The sequence below is a fragment of the Ahaetulla prasina genome, chromosome 10 (genome assembly GCF_028640845.1).
Source record: "Ahaetulla prasina isolate Xishuangbanna chromosome 10, ASM2864084v1, whole genome shotgun sequence".
NCBI classification, from domain to species: Eukaryota; Metazoa; Chordata; class Lepidosauria; order Squamata; family Colubridae; genus Ahaetulla; species Ahaetulla prasina.
Genome location: NC_080548.1, coordinates 16400918 through 16419302, shown reverse-complemented (window position 1 = coordinate 16419302; position 18385 = coordinate 16400918). Strand labels below are relative to the sequence as shown.

General features: G+C 47.1%; 1 protein-coding gene across 4 annotated transcripts in view; it reads left to right on the top strand.

Annotated features, from left to right (window-relative positions):
* Nucleotides 1-18385, top strand: part of AHDC1 (AT-hook DNA binding motif containing 1) — a 314317-nt gene that overhangs the window by 66091 nt on the left and 229841 nt on the right. For 3 of the 4 annotated variants that reach the window (XM_058196357.1, XM_058196359.1, XM_058196362.1), the window contains exon 2: nt 34-81. In XM_058196357.1, coding sequence (XP_058052340.1) covers nt 34-81 — 48 coding nt within the window. Of the gene's footprint in view, nt 1-33; nt 82-18385 lie in introns of those variants that run through there. The other variant, XM_058196360.1, reaches the window with a different exon arrangement.

Here is an 18385-nt window from a genome sequence, read left to right as displayed (position 1 = left end):
TAGCTCAATTCTTGTTTGTTTGTTTTTTTCCAGGTGGTGGAGAATGTGAAGAAAGCTGGAGGATCTCCTTCACAGAACCAGGTATTTGCCGACCGCTCTGTTTCTCAGATGCATAAAGTCCCCCGACTACATGAACTGTGCCTTATTTACAAGAAGGCTTTGCTTAGACAGATGCTACTTCCTGTTTCACTGGTTAGAGAGGCTTTGGGGCAGAGATGACAACCCTGTGGGGAGATAAAGAAGTCCCATGAATAAGTCCTTTTCCTGCTTGAATGCAGCAGGTCTCAGACTTCGCTAATGATCTCCTGGTTGCCTCCTGAGATTTCAAGGTGGGATGTAGTTGCTATGCTGCGCAACACGCTTGGCTGCTCCAAGCCTTACCGAGCTTGAAAACCGGGCCTGAGTAAAATGGGGCTTCCTCCTCTGCCTCTGACCCACAAGTCTGTCGGTCAGGGAAGTTGTGGCTCGGTTGTCCCTATTCATCCCATTGCCGGCTGCAAAATTTGTTCCCAGGATCCAAGTCTGGCTGCCAAGGAGTTAATCTCTTTCCCTGCAGCACACAGGTGTATCCGGAACATGGAGGGCTCTGTGTGTGGGGGGGCGGGGGCGGAGAAGAGACCAAGGGAGGCAGCCAGTGCTGGGAACAGGGAAAGGGGGGAGTTGTGTATCTGCTTTACAGCAGTCTCTTTGTGTCCCTTGCACATCATTAGTGAGTCAAAAGCACTGAGGGGAAAATAACCTGGTGGAGCTGGAATTAACCCCGTGGCAGCTGATGGATGGCAGCAGTGGGTGGAAAAAGGATTCAGACTTGCTTCTGCAGGTTTATGACTGGTTGTAGATGGAGGGGAGGGGAGGGGAGGGGAGGTTGGGGAGGGAAAGCCGGTTGCTCTTAAGAAGGAGGCTGAGAGGGTGGGGAGGCGGGGGGGGGGAAGAGCAAGGTTGGAGAAATGAGTTTACCTCATCAATCAGAGGCGTCCAGCCTTTTACCCCACCCTCTTTCTTCATCTGCCACCAAATTTGGCTTCCTTGCCAGCCCACTGATGCTTGTTGGGCGTAATGAGATGCTTCAGCATGACCCAAGATTAGAGGAATCACAGGGTTGTGTGGAGTGGGGGGGGGCAGTCATGCTAGTCCTGCCTTCCCTTAACATCTGTCCCTTCAACACACACACACACACACACACACACACACACACACACACACACACACTTCTGGCTTCTCCGTTTCTGCTGTGTTCAAAGGTCTGTGCAATCCAAAATTGGCCCTGAGGGAGATAGAGGGTGTGCTGAAGGCTTGTTTACAAGGCTGTAGGGCACAGCCAGCCTGACAAGACCTTCCCAGCAAAAATGCCCAGCCGTGCAAGAGGGGCGTATGCGTGCACACACGTGTGCATTTCTCGGGGATGTAGCAGAACCCAAGATCCTTCCGGACTCTCTTGAGTCCGAGGTTCTGTCTTCTACAGCAGGGGTCTGCCAACCTTGGCAACTTTAAGACTTTCAAGAGGAATTCTGGGAGTTGAAATCCACAAGTCTTAAAGTTGCCAAGGTTGGAGACCCCTGTTCTAGAGTTCAATGAAAAGGCAGATTTCATCCCCTTCCTGCGGTAGTTTTGGCAACAGCCCCACTGCAATAATTCCTGCTTGAAAATCTCAGGGGCTGCCATAAAGAAGAGGGAGTCAAACTATTCTCCAAAGCACCTGAGGGTAGAACAAGAAGCAATGGGTGGAAACTGATCAAGGAGAGAAGCAACTTAGAACTAAGGAGAAATTTCCTGACAGTTAGAACAATTAATCGGTGGAACAACTTGCCTGCACACTGGAAGTTTTTAAGAAGAGGTTGGATAACCATTTGTCTGAAGTGGTGTAGGGTTTCCTGCCTGGGCAGGGGGTTGGACTAGAAGACCTCCAAGGTCCCTTCCAACCTTGTTGTTGTTGTTGTTGTTGTTGTTATTATTAAATAGGGGGTGGTCCTTCAGTGCTTCATGGGTGGCCCCCACCTTTGTTTTTTTAAGGACCCAGCTGAAATCCTAATCTGCTGTCACCCTGCAGCCAACTCGGTGGCAGCTAATTGTAGTGTCCCCAGCAGCAGATTACCATGTTAAAAGAGGAATAAGCAGCAGGAACAGAGGATCTCTTAACCAACCGCATCTCCTGTTTTCAGATGTGCAACTTTTCTTTTGATTATTAATATAATTAAGATGGTGGTAAGACAGAAGACACAGGAAGTGTTAGCAGGAGGTCAGAGAGCCTGCTCTGGGCTGGGTGAAGGGGGGTTGAAAGGAAGGAAGAATTTGGTGGTGCTGTTACACCTTCCTGTTGTGAGATTCCTCCTCCCCTTCCCTCACCCCTGAATTCACCCCCTCCCCTCGGCCCCAAGTTTCCTTTGCTCCAGTTTTTGCCCTTTTTCCCCACAATCCTGTTCTGACCATTATAGGCTTTCTGGGCAGTGGTGGGATTCAAGTAATTTAATAACTGGTTCTCTGCCCTAATGATTTCTTCCAACAACCAGTTTGCCAAACTGCTCAGAAAGTTAAAAACCGGTTCTCCCGAAGTGGTGCGAACAGGCTGGATCCCACCACTGCTTCTGGGGATCGTATGTCTCATTCTGTCGGTGTAAAGGGGCTATGGTGGGACTGGGGTACTTCATTCACTTTTTTATATGAAAGATGCCCCTGAGACAATACGTTTCACCACCTGGAGTCCCTTGTTCTTAATTGCGATCTCATTGAATCCCATTATTGCAAGGATCACATTGCAATAAACAAAGGCACACGGTCGATTTTGCAGCTACTAAGGTTGTTGGACGAGCAGGCACAAAAACAGCCGGGGAAGTAATTGAAGCCTGGGAAAGGAGCTCCTCATCAATCCAACAGGAAGCGGCTGATTTACCCCCAGCTTATCAAATACTTAGGAGGCAAGGGCTTGGCAGCACAAGGAAACAACCGCCAGCCATCAACTCCCCCAGTTTACATCTAAAAAGCTAAACACAATAGGCACCATATAGATGCCACACACACAACAGCCCAAAGCACACCTAGAAGTTCCCTGAGGATGGGCTCCAGCACGAGTACAGAAGCTCGGAAGGCAAAACTTGTGGACCCAAGCTTGGCTCTTCCCTCCCCTGCAAGGAATGGAATTGTCAACGTTCTAGAAAACCCCTTCCTGCAGAAAAGACTCCGAAGCAAACATCTTTCAAAGTTCTTTTATCAGCCTAGGTAATCTGGCACAGTTTGTGGAAATCCGAATCTGGGAATCCGGGTTCCTCCCTCAGTACTACAAACTCCAAAATCCCCACCCTCATGACCCCTCTGCCGATCACACGCTCCAATCTTCAACTGTCCCATCTCGAGATATCACTCCGGCCACTCCTTCTCCAGATGCGAGCTCAGCGTGACCTTGATCGGCAGGAAGAATGTTGTTATGTCTAATCATCCCTTGTACCACCACCACCCTCCCCTACTTTCCCACACAGAAGAAAGTGGCAGCGTGTGGAAGCCTTCGGTCAAGTATGGCTTCCAGAGCTGACAGGAATCCTTTTCCAGTGGCATCTTCTTACCAATGAAACAGGCGCATGCGGAGTCTTCTAAGACAGGGGTCTCCAACCTTGGTCCCTTTAAGACTTGTGGACTTCAACTCTGGGGGCAAAACAGAATTATTTTGAAAATGCTAATAAACCAGGCAGATGGTTAGCCTACAAACTTAAAAAAGAGAAAGAAAATCGTAGAATTGTACAACCAGTGGACAATACAGGCCAGATCCAATTTATGAGTGAAAAGAAGAAAAGAATTGTTCAGAATTTTTATACACAACTATATGGAAAAGAGGAAATTGATAAGGAAAATGTGAAACAATATTTGTACAAAGCAAGTTTACCTCAGATTCCTAAAGATACAGAAATGATGTTGGAGGGAAATATAACAATGATGGAATTAATGCAAGCGCTCAAAAAACAAAAACAAAAAAGGGAAAGCTCCAGGCCCAGACGGACTGCCAGTTGAATATTACATCACTTTTCAAGAACAATTGGGTCTTCCACTCTTAGAGAAGTCCACAAGTCTTAAAGGGACTAAGGTTGGGGACCCCTGTTCTAAGAGCAGCCTAAATCAACACCCGATGCTGTGGGGCTCTAAATTACAGTCTTACATTGGTTACGTTAATCTCAAGGGATCCCACAACCCAACCCAACCCAACCCCGCGCTACGCTTCCCTCCAATCTCTGTAAGGCACTGGGCTCTCGTCTTGGGTAACCCATCTAACTAGCTGGCTCGGTGTAAGAATGGATGTGCCGCAGGGGTCAACTTCAGCTTCTGTGAAAGGCCCCTTTGTGTAGTGAACACAAGCTTGTCCCTTACCTCCCTAGCCAGTCTTACAACTCGGTTCCCTAGGTTATGTCCCTGCTTCAGGACTATTCCCCATTTTGAAAATACTTTTGTTTGTTTGGAGGTGGGGGAGTGGGTGGGGAGTGAATTGATCCGCACCTGCATTTCTGCTGATTTCTTGATGTGAATAAGTCTAGCAGCTTAGTGATAAGGAGGCTCTTGACTCCCAGGATGTAACGGCATCCCCACCCTTCTGTGTACTTAGCCATAGCTGGGTTCCAAAACAAAGTGGGGCTGTTTTGTTAGAGGAGTATTTTCTTTGAAACTTGCCGTTTTATGTATTTGCTTTAAAAGGGCCATTTCTCTAGGACTCGTCCACCCTGTATAGAATTTTTTTTGGGAAGTACACAACAAAGTGTTGGCATAATGGAACACAATCACGGCAATAGGACCACCAAAAAAAAAAAAAAAAAAGGCAGACGGAGAACTCCACACACTGAAAATAGAAGTGATGTGGTTCTGCAATATTTCATGCGCAATATTTTCATTCCCTCTTGGGGATAGGTTACTGGGTGATGTCCCACAAACCTTTGCCATTTTTTTTATTTTTTTTGCTGAGGCACATGGGGACTGCTGGAAGCAGGAGAGGGAGCTAAGCTGATGTGCATGAATAATAATAATAATAATTAAAAAAATAGTGGAAAATAATGGAGCATAGTGGCTGGTGGATTCTGGGAACTGAAGTCCATGCATCTTAAAGTGGCTAAAGTTGAAACACTGGGCTACAGAGTTTGGAATTCCCTATTCAGTGGTGGCGAACCTTTTACTCACTGAGTGCTGAACAGGTATGCGCTTTGTGCACATGTGTGCCATCCACATTCATGTGTGGCTCCTCCCCCGTGCACTGCACACCCGCAACATCTGCACATGTGTAAGGCTTTCACACGTGTGCCCCCCTGTGCTGCGTGCGCAACCACACCATCTGCACATCTGCGTGGCTTTTGCGTGGCTCCCGTGCATTGCGTGTACAATCGCACCATCTGTGCATGCATGTGGTTTTTGCATGCGCAATGCGTGCGTGCAAACCTCTGCACATGCATAAGTGCATGCACATTCGCAGCAGAGCTCCGAAGACTAGCTGGGTCACTTGAATTGTGTGCATGCACACCGGAGGCAGAAAAACCAACTGGGGCACACGTACATGCGCAGCTGCAAGTGAGTTGGGCAACAGCTCACATGCCCAAAAAGTGCTACCTCGGGCACACGTGCCATAGGTTCACCATCACGACCCTGTGTTGTGGGAACCTGATTATTATTTTAGGATGGTGTATGGATCAAGCCAATAAGTTAAGGTAAAATGTGATAGAGCTGGGCTGGGCTTTGGCTTTGGCTTGGAAAAGGTATTTCTAAATGTATATGAAAGCCCCTGTGTTTCATTAAAGCAGCTTAACATAACATAACATAACATAACATAACATAACATAACATAACATAACATAACATAACATAACATAACATAACATAACATAACATAACATAACATCAGAGTTGGAAGGGACCTTGGAGGCCTTCTAGTCCAACCCCCTGCCCAGGCAGGAAACCCTACACCATCTCAGTCAGATGGTTATCCAACATTTTCTTAAAAATTTCCAGTGTTGGAGCATTCACAACTTCTGCAGGCAAGTCGTTCCACTGATTAATTGTTCTAACTGTCAGGAAATTTCTCCTTAGTTCTAAGTTGCTTCTTTCCTTGATCAGTTTCCACCCATTGCTTCTTGTTCTACCCTCAGGTGCTTTGGAGAATAGTTTGACTCTCTCTTCTTTGTGGCAACTCCTGAGATATTGGAACACTGCTATCATCTCTCCCCTAGTCCTTCTTTTTGTTAAACTAGACATGCCCAGTTCCTGCAACCGTTCTTCATATGTTTTATCCTCCAGTCCCCTAATCATCTTTGTTGCTCTTCTCTGCACTCTTTCTAGAGTCTCAACAGCTGTATCATTTTTCCCAAGATTTCCAAGTTTGTTTGGGCATGGCATGTTATATGAATACAGGTGGTCTTCAACTTATGGTTACAGTTGACTCCAGAATTTCCATTGCTAAGTGAGACTTTTGTGTGTGTGGGGGGGGCTCAGTGGCTAAGACACTGAGCTTGTCGATCAGAAAGGTCGGCAGTTTGAATCCTTAGTATAGGTCTCCTGCGTGAGCAGGGGGTTGGACTAGATGATCTCCAAGATCCCTGCCAACTCTGTTACTGTTACTTTTGTTAAGTGACATTAATGAGACATTTGCCTCATTTTATGACCTTTGTTGCAACAGTATCTGAATCAATGTAGTTTTTAACTTACCGTATATACTCGAATATAAGCCGATCCGAGTATAAGCCGAGGTCCCCAATTTTACCCCAAAAAACTGGGGTAAACTGGGGACTCGAGTATAAGCCGAGGGTGGGAAATGAGGCAGCTACTGAAACCTCCTCCTCAGCCGAGAAGGCTGGCGGCTCCCGCCCGCCTCTCACTGCACCGCAGGGCTTCCCGCTAATGCAAAAGCCCGCCAAGTTTGCGCCATCCGTATAATGTGAAAAAGAAGAAAAAAATAAGATAAGCCAATAAGTATAAAGGACGTTTTCAGCACAAAAAACGTGCTGAAAAACTCGGCTTATACTCGAGTATATACGGTAAACAAAAATGGTTGTTGAGTGAATTTAGCTTCCCCATTGATTTTGCTTGTCAGAAGTTTATAAAATGGGATCACGTGACCCTGGGACCAGGGATGAAATCCAGTAGGTTCTGACAGGTTCTGGAGAACCGGTAGTGGAAATTTTGAGCAGTTCGGTGAACTGGCAAATACCACCTCTGGCTGGCCCCAGAGAGGGGTAGGAATGGAGATTTTGCAATATCCTCCCCCCACCCCGGATTGGGGAGGGAATGGAGATTTTGCAGTGTCCTTCCCCTGCCACGCCCACCAAGCCACACCACGCCCACCAAGCCACGCCCACCAAGCCACGCCCACAGAACAGGTAGTAAAAAAATGTGGATTTCACCACTGCCTGGGACACACTGCCAACCGTCCTAAATATGAACCAGTTGCCAAGTGTCTGAATTTTGATCACATGACCGACGAGAATGCTTCAATGATCGTAAGCACCAAAACCAGTCGCAAGTTACGTTTTCAGTGCCTTTGTAACTTCGAATGGTCACTAAACAAACTGGTGGTAAGTCAAGGACCACCTGCACAGTTGCTTTCCGTTTCTGTCGCTGCACCTATTCTATGAATTGGCCTCCCCGCAGGAGTTTAATCTGTTCTCCTGACTTCTAGTCAGGAAGGCAGCTCAAAACGAAAGCCTTCCAGAGAACTGAATGCTCACCGACTTTCCGTTTTGTATAATGTATTTCTCAAATTATTTTTCTTCCTTTTCTTTTTCTTTTTTTACTATGCTGAACCGCGGATAGTTTGATTACCTGGTGTTGGATTTGATTTGTATGCACTGAATCATTTCTGACTCCCAGAGGCTTACAGCACCCAGGGTTCAGCAACCTACATATCTAATCCATCAATCTATAACCTTGATTGACGGTTCAGGGATATGTGTGAACCCCTAGATATTACGCTATTCTTCCCTTCAGCCACCGCTTCCTGCCTGGAAAACTGTTCTTTTGAACCTCCGCTCCCAAGTTTTGAGCGGGTGCTGCAGACGAAATTGTTTGAAAACGTTTGGTGGAAGAGGAACGGCTTGCTGAATTCCATCTCTGGATGCTCCAAGCTGTTTTCCCCTTGGAGCCGAGGTCTGAACTGGCTAACAAACTTGCTTGGCAAAGCAAGGACAACATCCTGTTTTCCTTAAGCGGGCGGCGTAGTTCCTTCTTCTGTGCATAGATCACTCAACAAGGATGCTCTGTCTGTCGGGAGTAGTCAGTTTACTGTGGTGGTCCAGGAGGGCTACCATTACTCAATCCACGGGGCACTTTCACCACGCCAGCTTTGCCCTGCTTGTGGCAAATACACAGGGACGTCCTAGCCCAGTGACGGTTAACCTTTTTGGTGCCAAATGCCCAAAGTGCGCATGCGTGCCTGGACCCCCAAAATGCAATGCGAGCGCTCCTGTGCATGCGCCCCAGGCCCCGTTTTGGCTTTCAGGTTGGTGCAGGAGGCCTTCCAGGCCCAAAATGGGGTGCAGGGGGGGTGTATGCACGAACCCCCCAAATGAAATTTGAGCGCCCCCGCGCATGCGCCCTGCTCCTTGTGCATGCACGCGAGAGTCTCCTGCATGTGCTCACCCCCGCGCATGCATGGCAGAGACCCGAAGATCAGCTGGCCGGCGGGAGGCGCGCACGCATGCATGGTGGAGCTGGGCTGGGGCGACGGCTGGCGTGCCAGGCAACATGGCACCTTCGTGCCATAAGTTCGCCATCGGGATCCTAGCCTATAGCTCCCCCCTCCTCACTCTGCTGCTCTGTTTTGCCTTATCTAAGTGGCCTTCATTGTTTTGCATTAATTTGTTTGTCCCAAGGTGAAACAATGGGGGGAGGGGAGGGGGGGCTGGGGGCTGCATTCAGTGGAGCTTGGGAGGAGGGAAAGGGGTCACACTGGGTGGGTCAGTTATGCAAAAAGGGGGCAGGTCCACAAGATGCTTAGGGGAGCAGCCAGCTTTTTTTTTTTTGAGCCTTTCAGCTTTTGGAGAGGGTGGGATTGAAGGTTTTTTTTCTTCTTTTCTTTTCTTCCTTTCTCTTGTGCTTTTATGCGATAGTGCCTTTTAAGCTTAGCACTTCTTTCTATTTCCTGCCTCAAAATAGCAGCAAATGGCATTCAGTTGTGCAGGCTGAAGAGGCTTTCAGGGCTTCAAAAAACAAAAAACAAAAAAAACCCAGGCTCGGGCCACTAGTGTGTCCCCCCTTCCTCCTCCTCCTCTTCCTCCTCCTCTTCCTCCTCCTCCTCCTCCTGCCTTCATACCCTTTTTCAGGTGTTATATTTTTCTCCTTCAGGGATAGGAAAATGTGTGCTCTGAAGGGAAAGCCATAAGCTTTAAGAGTTGGAGCACACTGCACTCTTCCCTTCCACCTTGGGGCAGTAGAAACAGGTATATCGGATCTTTTTTCTTTAATCCTCCCTCTATTTCATTCCCTGCCTTCCCTCTGGAGAGCAGAGAATTGGCTAAACAAAGGGGCTCTTTTAAAAAAAAAGAAGAAAGAAAACCCTTCAACAGCCCTGTAAGGTAGTTTCAGCTGCCTCTGTGTTTAGATCAGGGGCACACAATAATTGCCTCTGTGTGTGTGTGTATCCATGAAGAGCTTCCTTAGCCTTTGACTAGGATGCTGGGATTCAAATCAAATGAATGGACGGGTCAGAACGAACTCTGCATTTGTTTACGTTAAATGCTCTTCATTCCCCCACCATCACCCTACCGTTCCCCATATATTTAACTATTTTTGTGTCTTGGGTCACATTAAATTGGAATTCAGCCACAGCTTTTTAAAGGGTTCCATGTGTTATTCCATGAAGTTTGGGGGGCAACGGGTGGGCCTGAGGCTTCGGTTGCTGCATACCCCTAGTTTAATTCAGCCCATCTGAGTTGGCGGGACTTAGCTCAGCCTTTGGCTGACCTAAAAAGCCAAGCAGGTTTGGGCTTGGTTAAGGTTTGGCTGGGAGATACAGGAGGTGATCAGGATGAGCCTGAGGGTGGGGTCAAATGCATATCAGTCTGGAGTCCCTATGCCCCCCCCCACCAGACTTAAGTCCAGCCCCCTTGAAGTCAGTTGACAATTATCTTGGCCAATTTGCCTTGACTGGCAGTAGTTTAGTTTAGTTTATTGTCGCTGCATCTCATACAACGAAATTAAATGCCATGTTCAGTGTACATCATACATAAGAAAACTATAAAAATAATAAAAAAAACACATCCTTTGCATTCTATATACAATTGTATTGAAAACCCCTGATACTGCATTAATATTGCACTCTACAGTAGAATTCAATATATTATTATTATTATTATTATTATTATTATTATTATTATTATTATTATTATTATTATTTATTCAATTTTTATACCGCTCTTCTCCCGAAGGACTCCGGGCGGTGTACAGCCAAGGTAAAACAAACGGTACAATATACAATTAAAATACACATTAAAAACTTATTATATAGTTGGCCTAAAAACTTTAAAATATATAAAACTAAAAAACCCCTTAAAATTAATAATAGAAAATTTAAAACCAATATAGTTACCGCCCTGGGATAGAAGCTGTTTTTCAGCCTATTTGTCCTTGTTTTTATTATCCTGTACCGCCTGCCAGATGGTAATAGTTAAAAAAAAAAGGGTGCCCAGGATGAGATGGATCTTTAAGAATGTTTAGATCAGATAGATCAGATTCCTGTGTAGCATGGAATAAATCACAGTGCTTTTGAATTAGAGGTAGCTCTGGATTCACCGCCACTCGTTTAGTGACCATTTGAAGTCACTGGGGAAAAAAAGGGACGATAGTTTTTCACACTTACCACCATTGCAGCATGGGATCAAAATTCAGATGCTGCCAGCTGGCTCCTATTTATGACGGTTGCAGTGCACCATGGTCATGGCGATTCTACTTACGAGCAAAGTCAATTGGGAAAACCAGATTCACTCTACAACCGTGTTACTAACTTAACCGCTGCAGTGATTCACTTAACAATCATGGCAAGAAAGGTGGTAAAAAATGGGGCAAAACTGTCTCACTCAGCAAGAGAAATTTGGGACTCAATTGTGGTTGTAAATCAAGGACTACCTGTGTATTGTGGTTCCCGGTTTCTTGCGCCTTACGGGAAACCGTTAAAGAATGCAGGACTGCCGACTAGGCGGAGAAGTAAAGCTTGACTTGAAGTTGACTTATTTGACTTACTTTTTAAGTCTAAATCAAGACTGCTAAGTGCTTCCCTCAGACAGGTGGCCTGAACCTGGATCTTCTGGCACTCTAGAACAGAGGTCACCAACCTTTTGGACCACAGGGACCATTAAATTCATAATTTTAAATCCTGCGGACCACTAATATGAATTTTTTAAAAAGATAAATAGTATTTAGTGCAATATAAAAAATGCAAATTTTTCTGCGAACCACCGAAATATTGTCACGGACTTTGGCGACCATTGCTCTAGGACACTTAGATTCTGAAGACAGCATGTCAGTACAAATCTGGACTGGATTTGGAAACTGCAGCTGGCCATCTCACGTCTTATTCTTTGCCTTCCTTTGCCCTTTGCCATTTAAGCATCGCAGAAGGTGGGCGGCTGTGGAAGAGGGCAGGCCATTACGTTACTGATGGTTGTGTCAAGGAGACAATCTCGACAGGTGCAACTTGCTACGTTTGCAGAGGGATACGGAGTACAAGGCAAGTCGCAGCTGCTCCCAATCCTTCCTTCCTTGTGGCTGGAAGCGGTTCATATCCCCCCCTACTCTCTGTGGCAGTCCTTCCCCCTTTAGCACTGCCCAGATGTGTTGGATTGTAACTCCTGGATTGAGGAGAGGAACTCTGTTGCTGTTGTGACCCAGGTCCAAATAGGTAGTAGTAGACGCACTTACTTCAAAAACAAACAGGCTTTATTAGAACAGCTGAGAATTAACTCATTCTCAGCGTCGTCCAAATTAAATCAAAACAAATTCTTCATAACACAAGTCTTCAGTCTTATCACCAATCTTGGTCCAATTAGGCAAACTGCCAAAGTCTTTTCTTGGCAAAAGTTCAAAAGCAGAAGACGCCGACAAGAAATAAATGGAGCAAGACAAGGAGCAAGTCTATCAACGTTGTTGTCCGACAAAGAGCCCAAACGCCATTGCTGGTCTTTTAAGGCTTAAGGGAGGGACGAATCATCTCTTGGCCCTACTCCCGAGTCGTCCTCTTTGCTTTAGTGCTCTTGCCTTCTGGCAGTTCTTCTCATGCGTGCATTAGGAACAGGCTCCTTCTGTTCCTCTGCCTCACTACTGTCAGCCTCTGGAGGCTCCGGAGTCCGCACATCACTCCCAGATGGCTCTGGCCCCATCTCTGCCTCTGACGCAGAGTCCTCATCTGGGCCTTCCCCAGCCTCCAGGACCAGCCCATGCTCTTCCTCAGCCTCATCGCTATCCGACTCCGCTGCCAACTCCGCAGGCTGCTGGCGGACCACAACAGTTGCATCTGGTCAACCTGATAGTCCATCAACCAAGATGGTAGATGAGACCAACAATTGCCCTCCTGCATTGGCTCAGCTCTGCCCTACTCAAAGTTCCTTTAAACCAGGCATGTCCAACCCACAGAATGAGGTCTGCCTGCAGCCCGGGATAACTAGCAATGTGGCCCCAGAAGATTGTAAACTTTTAACAGTATTATGAGATTTATATACATTAACTGTATTATATATATTTGACAATTCTTCTTCAGTGCAGCCCAGGCAAGCTAAAATGTTGCACACCCATGCCTTTAAACCAAGACTTGAGGGAACAGCTGTGAGTGGGTGATTATCAAACTGAAGAGCAGCCATGAAGGTTCCAATCTGGTCTATGCTGTAGAACTGAAGCCTTGTGGACTTCAACTTTCAAGAGTTCCCAGCATGGCTGGCTTGAGGAATTCTGGGAGTTGAAGTCCACAAGTCTTAAAAGTTTGAAAATCCCTGCTATAGAACCTGGAAAGAGACTTAATGTTAACTCCAGGTTAACATCATACTTGGCGGCCATCAAATCTACAATCTGATGACTCTTTGGGTGCATTCACATGACACAGATATTTCTGTTCCAAGTGAATTCATTCACTTTCTTGGCCATAACATAACGTAACGTAACGTAACATAAGAGATGGCTTCTTCAGCCATCTCTTGTGTTCCTGGCCAAGAAAGTGAGCAAATTAGCTTGGAATAGAGCTATCTCCGTGTTGTATGAAGGCACCAAAGCGTCGTCAGATTGTAGATTTGATGACCACCAAGTACGGTCATGATCCTCAATTCAGATGATTTCAGAAGAGATTTGGGTTAAATACCCGGATGATCAGGCTAGTAAGGATGGCTAGTTCTGAATCATGGCAGCAAACTTTAAGCTGGGTGGACATTGCAGTGCAAGAAAACCATTCTTCCCCCCCTCCTCCCCCATGTTTATAGCGTGCCAGTGGTGGACTCAACATTAGTCTTGTCCCCATCGAAGGCAGACCTAGTGGCAAGGTGGGGCTTGTTGTTTAAGGTCTGAAGTGGTGCGGACTTGCTTGTGCTTGTTGACTGAGCAAGATGCGATACCTTTTGCTGAAGTGGCAGGTCATCCCAGGTGACAAAAGTCATTATTTTATTGGGCTGCAGGTGCTCTAGAGCAAGGGTCTCCAACCTTGGCAACTTTAAGCTTGGAGGACTTCAACTCTCAGAATTCCCCAGCCAGCTTTGACCTACGGGTCTTCTGGACCAGGGGTCTTCAACTTTGGCAACTTTAAGACTTGTGGACTCTGCAGGCTGAGGAATTCTGGGAGTTGAAGTCCACCAGGCTTAAAGTTGCCAAGGTTGGAGACCCCCTGCTCTATAGTGACCCAGTCCGTGCAATGCAAAGACCCCTCATTAACAGGGATGAAATTAATATCCCCGCCCTTCCCGCCTCGGGCCTCTTTGCTCCCCCTCGCTTCTGAGCAATGATTTTGGGAAAGGGGAGGATTAATCCAGGTGGTCTTCGCCTCCAGGCTCTGCTTGTGACCCTGTTGCCTTGTGCCGAGCCCCTGCCCTGATGTTTTATTCTCCTCCATTCTGGTACGCCTTGCTGGAGTTGGCCTCTCCCAGGACAGGAAGACAAATGAATTCCATTACGGGATCGTGATTTTATTCCACGTGTCAGGGAGTCTGAGATTAACTTGCTCACCAATCTGTGACAAAGCCAGATACACACATGCGCGCAACCCCCTTCAGCTGCCCCTGCCGTCCCCAACACTTTTGCGCACCGCTTCACGCAGGCAGAACCCGGTTGCAGTCTGTAGGAGTTCTAATTTGCCTTTTTAAGAATCTGGGCTAGGAAGTGTTTCTCTCTCCCCACCCGCAACTCTTATGTTGCCTCCATAGTAGACAATGGGGCAAATTAGCTCTACCCCGAGTGTCTTGGGTTGAACCCACATTCTGGGTGGGCATTCAGGCCATGCCAGTCCTTGAGTGGCTCAGACTGCTAAGACAGTCTGTTATTAACAGCAGCTGCTTGCAATTACTGCAGGTTCGAGTCCCACCAGGCCCAAGGTTGACTCAGCCTTCCATCCTTTATAAGGTAGGTAAAATGAGGACCCAGATTGTTGGGGGGGGGCAATAAGTTGACTTTGTATATAATATACAAATGGATGAAGACTATTGCTTGACATAGTATAAGCCGCCCTGAGTCTTCGGAGAAGGGCGGGATATAAATGCAAAAAAAAACCAACCCCACCAGATTTTCCACTGCTTGCTCGTTTTGAATACATACCTACTTTAACGTATGATAGAATAAAAGTGCAGCATAGAACAGAAAACTGGCTATGAAATATCCTGATGTATACAAGGGTCAGTTTGGTGTGGTGGTTGAGGCACCAGACTAAAATCCAGCTCTAGCACTACCTTAGGAGAAAAAGGCTAGCTGGGTGACCTCGAGCCAGTCACTTTCTCGCAACCCTAGGAAGGAGGCAGTGGCAAACCACTTCTAAAAAAACCTTGTCAAGAGCACTGCAGAAATTTGTCCCAAGCGGTCTCTGAAAATCAGGTATAAATGAATGAAAGAAACAAAATATATACATATGATTTTCTAATAGCAAGTTTCTAGTCCTCAGTACTAGAAAGATTGCATAGAATCTTCTTTTGTGCTCCTTAAAGGAAAGTTGAGGTTCCCGGTGTTTGAAGTAAGATAAAAGTCACATTTTTATTTTATTTATAGCCTACCTTTATTATTTTAACAAATAACTCAAGGTGTTGAACCGTATCTCCAACACACCTTCCTCCTCCTATTTTCCCCATAACAACAACCCTATGAGGCGAGTTGGGTTGAGAAGGAGTGACTGGCTCAAAGTCACTTGGCTAAGGGACTCAGGGACTCTTTTCTTTTTAGCCTAGTATCTTAATCGCTACACCAAATTGGTACTTAGTATCTAGTGGGACTCCTTCCTGCTTCAGATAAGAATAAACTATATAAAATCTTAATTTTTTTTCTCAATTAGTGTAACTATTTCTGCTTGATAATTTTAACTTGACTCATAACATCCGTACCACCCCTATAACTTTGATCTGCAACACATCAGTGTTATTCTTAGTTGTTTCTTCTTCTTCTTCTTCTTCTTCTTCTTCTTCTTCTTCTTCTTCTTCTTCTTCTTCTTCTTCTTCTTCTTCTTCTCCTTCTCCTTCTCCTTCTTCTTCTTCTTCTTCTCCACCTCCTCCTCCTCCTCCACCTCCTCCTCCTCCTCCTCCTCCTCCTATTTTCTTCTCCTCCTCCTTCTTAGATGGAAGAGGGGGCTGTGAGGACAGGTTTCTCCGTAAATCCTATTGCAGGATATATGAAGATTAAGTTGCAGAAAATGCACTGGGTCCTTAATAGCATTTTTAAAGCTTGCTCTTTTTGAGTACATTATAATGACATCGCTACTAGAGATTAGCCTGGACAGGCAGGCACTCCCACTCTTCCTTTTGGTGGGTGGGTGGGTGGGTGGGGGAACCAAAGAGATTGTTATTTGATCTGGGAAGTCTCATAAATAACAACAATAGCCACTCACTTAGCTTGAGGAAACTGGCGAAGAGGCTGGAAAAAAGAAGAAGGACGGAGATCTAGGGGTCTAGCTGTCAGAAGCCTGGTCTCCTGCCCTTGTGGACAAAGTCCAGATGTGCTCTCTTGCAAATAGGCAAAAGGTGATTGTGTTGCGTTGGAAGGCCTGCCTCCACAACCATCGGGGCCCCTGTGTGTGTTGCTTTCCGGGAGCTGAACCTCAAGAGGCAACTTATTGGCTCAGCCTGCCTGGCTCACCAGAGCAACAGACTGCAGATTGCAATAGCAGATTAACAGAGTTGGAAGGGACCTTGTACTACAGGTCATCTAGTCCAAGCAGGAGACCCTACACCAGTGATGACTAACCTTTTCCAGACCGAGTGCCCAAAGTGCACGCACCCAAACCTCCAAAATGCAATGCAGGCGCAGGCCCCCCACATGTGCCCCCTGCACATGCATGTGCGCCCCTGCATGCCCCCCTGCATGCATGTGCGGCCCTGCGCACGTATCCTGCCCCCACAGATGCGCATGCCCCCCCATACATGCCCCTCTGCATGCATGTGCTGGGGGGGCTGCATGCACCCCACCCCCCGCGCATGCGTGGCAGAGACCCGATGACCAGCTGGCCAGCAGGAAGCACACACGCATGCTTGGCAGAGCTGAACTGGGGTGACAGCTCGCGTGCCCACAGAGAGGCGCTGTGTGCCACCTATGGCACACGTGCTATAGGTTTGCCATCACGGCCCTAAACCATTTCTGACAAATAACAATCCAATCTCTTCTTGAAAATCTCCAGTGATGAAGCTCCCACGACTTCCAAAGGCAACTTCTGTTCCATTGGTTGACTGGGCTCATGGTCAGGAAATTTCTCCTTATTTCTAGGTTGAATCTCTCCTTGTTCAGTTTCCACCCATTATCCCTTGTCTGGCCTTGGGGTGCCTTGACAAGCAATAGCAGACTTATATACCGCTTCAGAGTGCTCTACCACCCTCTCTAAGCGGTTTACAGAGTCAGCCTATTGCCGGCAAACCCCCCCCCCAAACCAGCTCCTCATTTAAACTGACCTCAGAAGGAGGAAGGCTGAGTCAACCTTGAGCCGGTCAGGATCGAACTGCTGGCAGTCGGCAGATGTTCGGACGCTGCCTTCATCCCCCCCCCTCCAATTGAAATGCTGAGTGGCTTTAGGTGAGTCTGCTTCACTGGCCCCATGGAGAAAATGCCCTCCAATGGGACAAGATGGAAAAATTCCATCCTTGGGGGGCGAGGAGGAGGGAGAGGGCAGGAGGAGGACAAAGGGAATAGCCTGCATTGGCTTAGTTTGGTCCTTTGCTTAGGACAGCAAGAAGCCGGGTGGCGTCATTCCGTTGCTTAGCTGATTTAAGCAAGATGCCAAGGCAGGTTCAGTGGTACATGATTATTTGAAGAAAGTCTTTGAATGACGGGGGGGGGGGGAAGAGGCAGGAGGGGGGGAGGGCAAGGGTACAATTTGAATAGGTTGTCATTTTGGCTTTGACTGTGTGGAACCAGAAGCCTCTACCGCACTCAGTTTAGGCATCTCTGAAACAACCCAGAAATGTAGGGGAGGGAAGGAGCGTCTGGGGAATGGGTGTGTGCGCGCACAAAGCAGATGCCTGCAGAAGAGAGAAGGATGGGTGGGTGTTGCAGCTGACCCTCCTGGGGCAAACCGCAAGCTTTCCCCCTCCCCTCCTCCTTTGTTCTGTACTGGGATGCAGGCATCTGGATGTGCTTTGGGGGTGACTAGCCGATGCAGCGGGGAAGCTGAGGCAGCTAAAAACTCAAAATAAGCCAGTCGCGAGCTCGAATGGCTCTCCGGGTTTCCCGTTTCTGAATCCTGGACAGGGAGGAGAGAGGGGTGGGATTGGGGTGTTCCTGGATCCTGGCAGAGAAGGCTGCCGCTGGAATGCGCTGCAAAAGGAGTGGGGCATTTCGCTTTGCTTGCACAGCCTTTGGGAAGGATTGGGACAATGGAATAAGTTGGGTTTATTCTTTTCTGATCTTTTGCTTTCCGTATCTAGCCCTGTTGCTCCACACGCAGGTGGGTTCCCACAATGCATAAAAAACACGGTGTTGGATGATGGATGCCAGCTTCACGGGAACCCAGGCAGTTCTGCTTTCTAACCAGAAAAGTGGATGGCTTAGTGTAACAAGTGCATCCTTTTTGTAGCCTTGGTCTTGGCCATAATATTAGCAAAGGAGTATGGACACCCTGTGTTTAGGGTTCACCGGCTGGGAGAGGAGTAAGTTTTACTCGTGAACCGAGAGGGGGGAATCTGTGTCTGGGAAATTGTTTGTTGTTGTTGTTGTTGTTTCCAGTTAGTTGAGCTTGAAGAGAGTTTGGATTATTATTTATTTTTTTCCAAAGAAGACC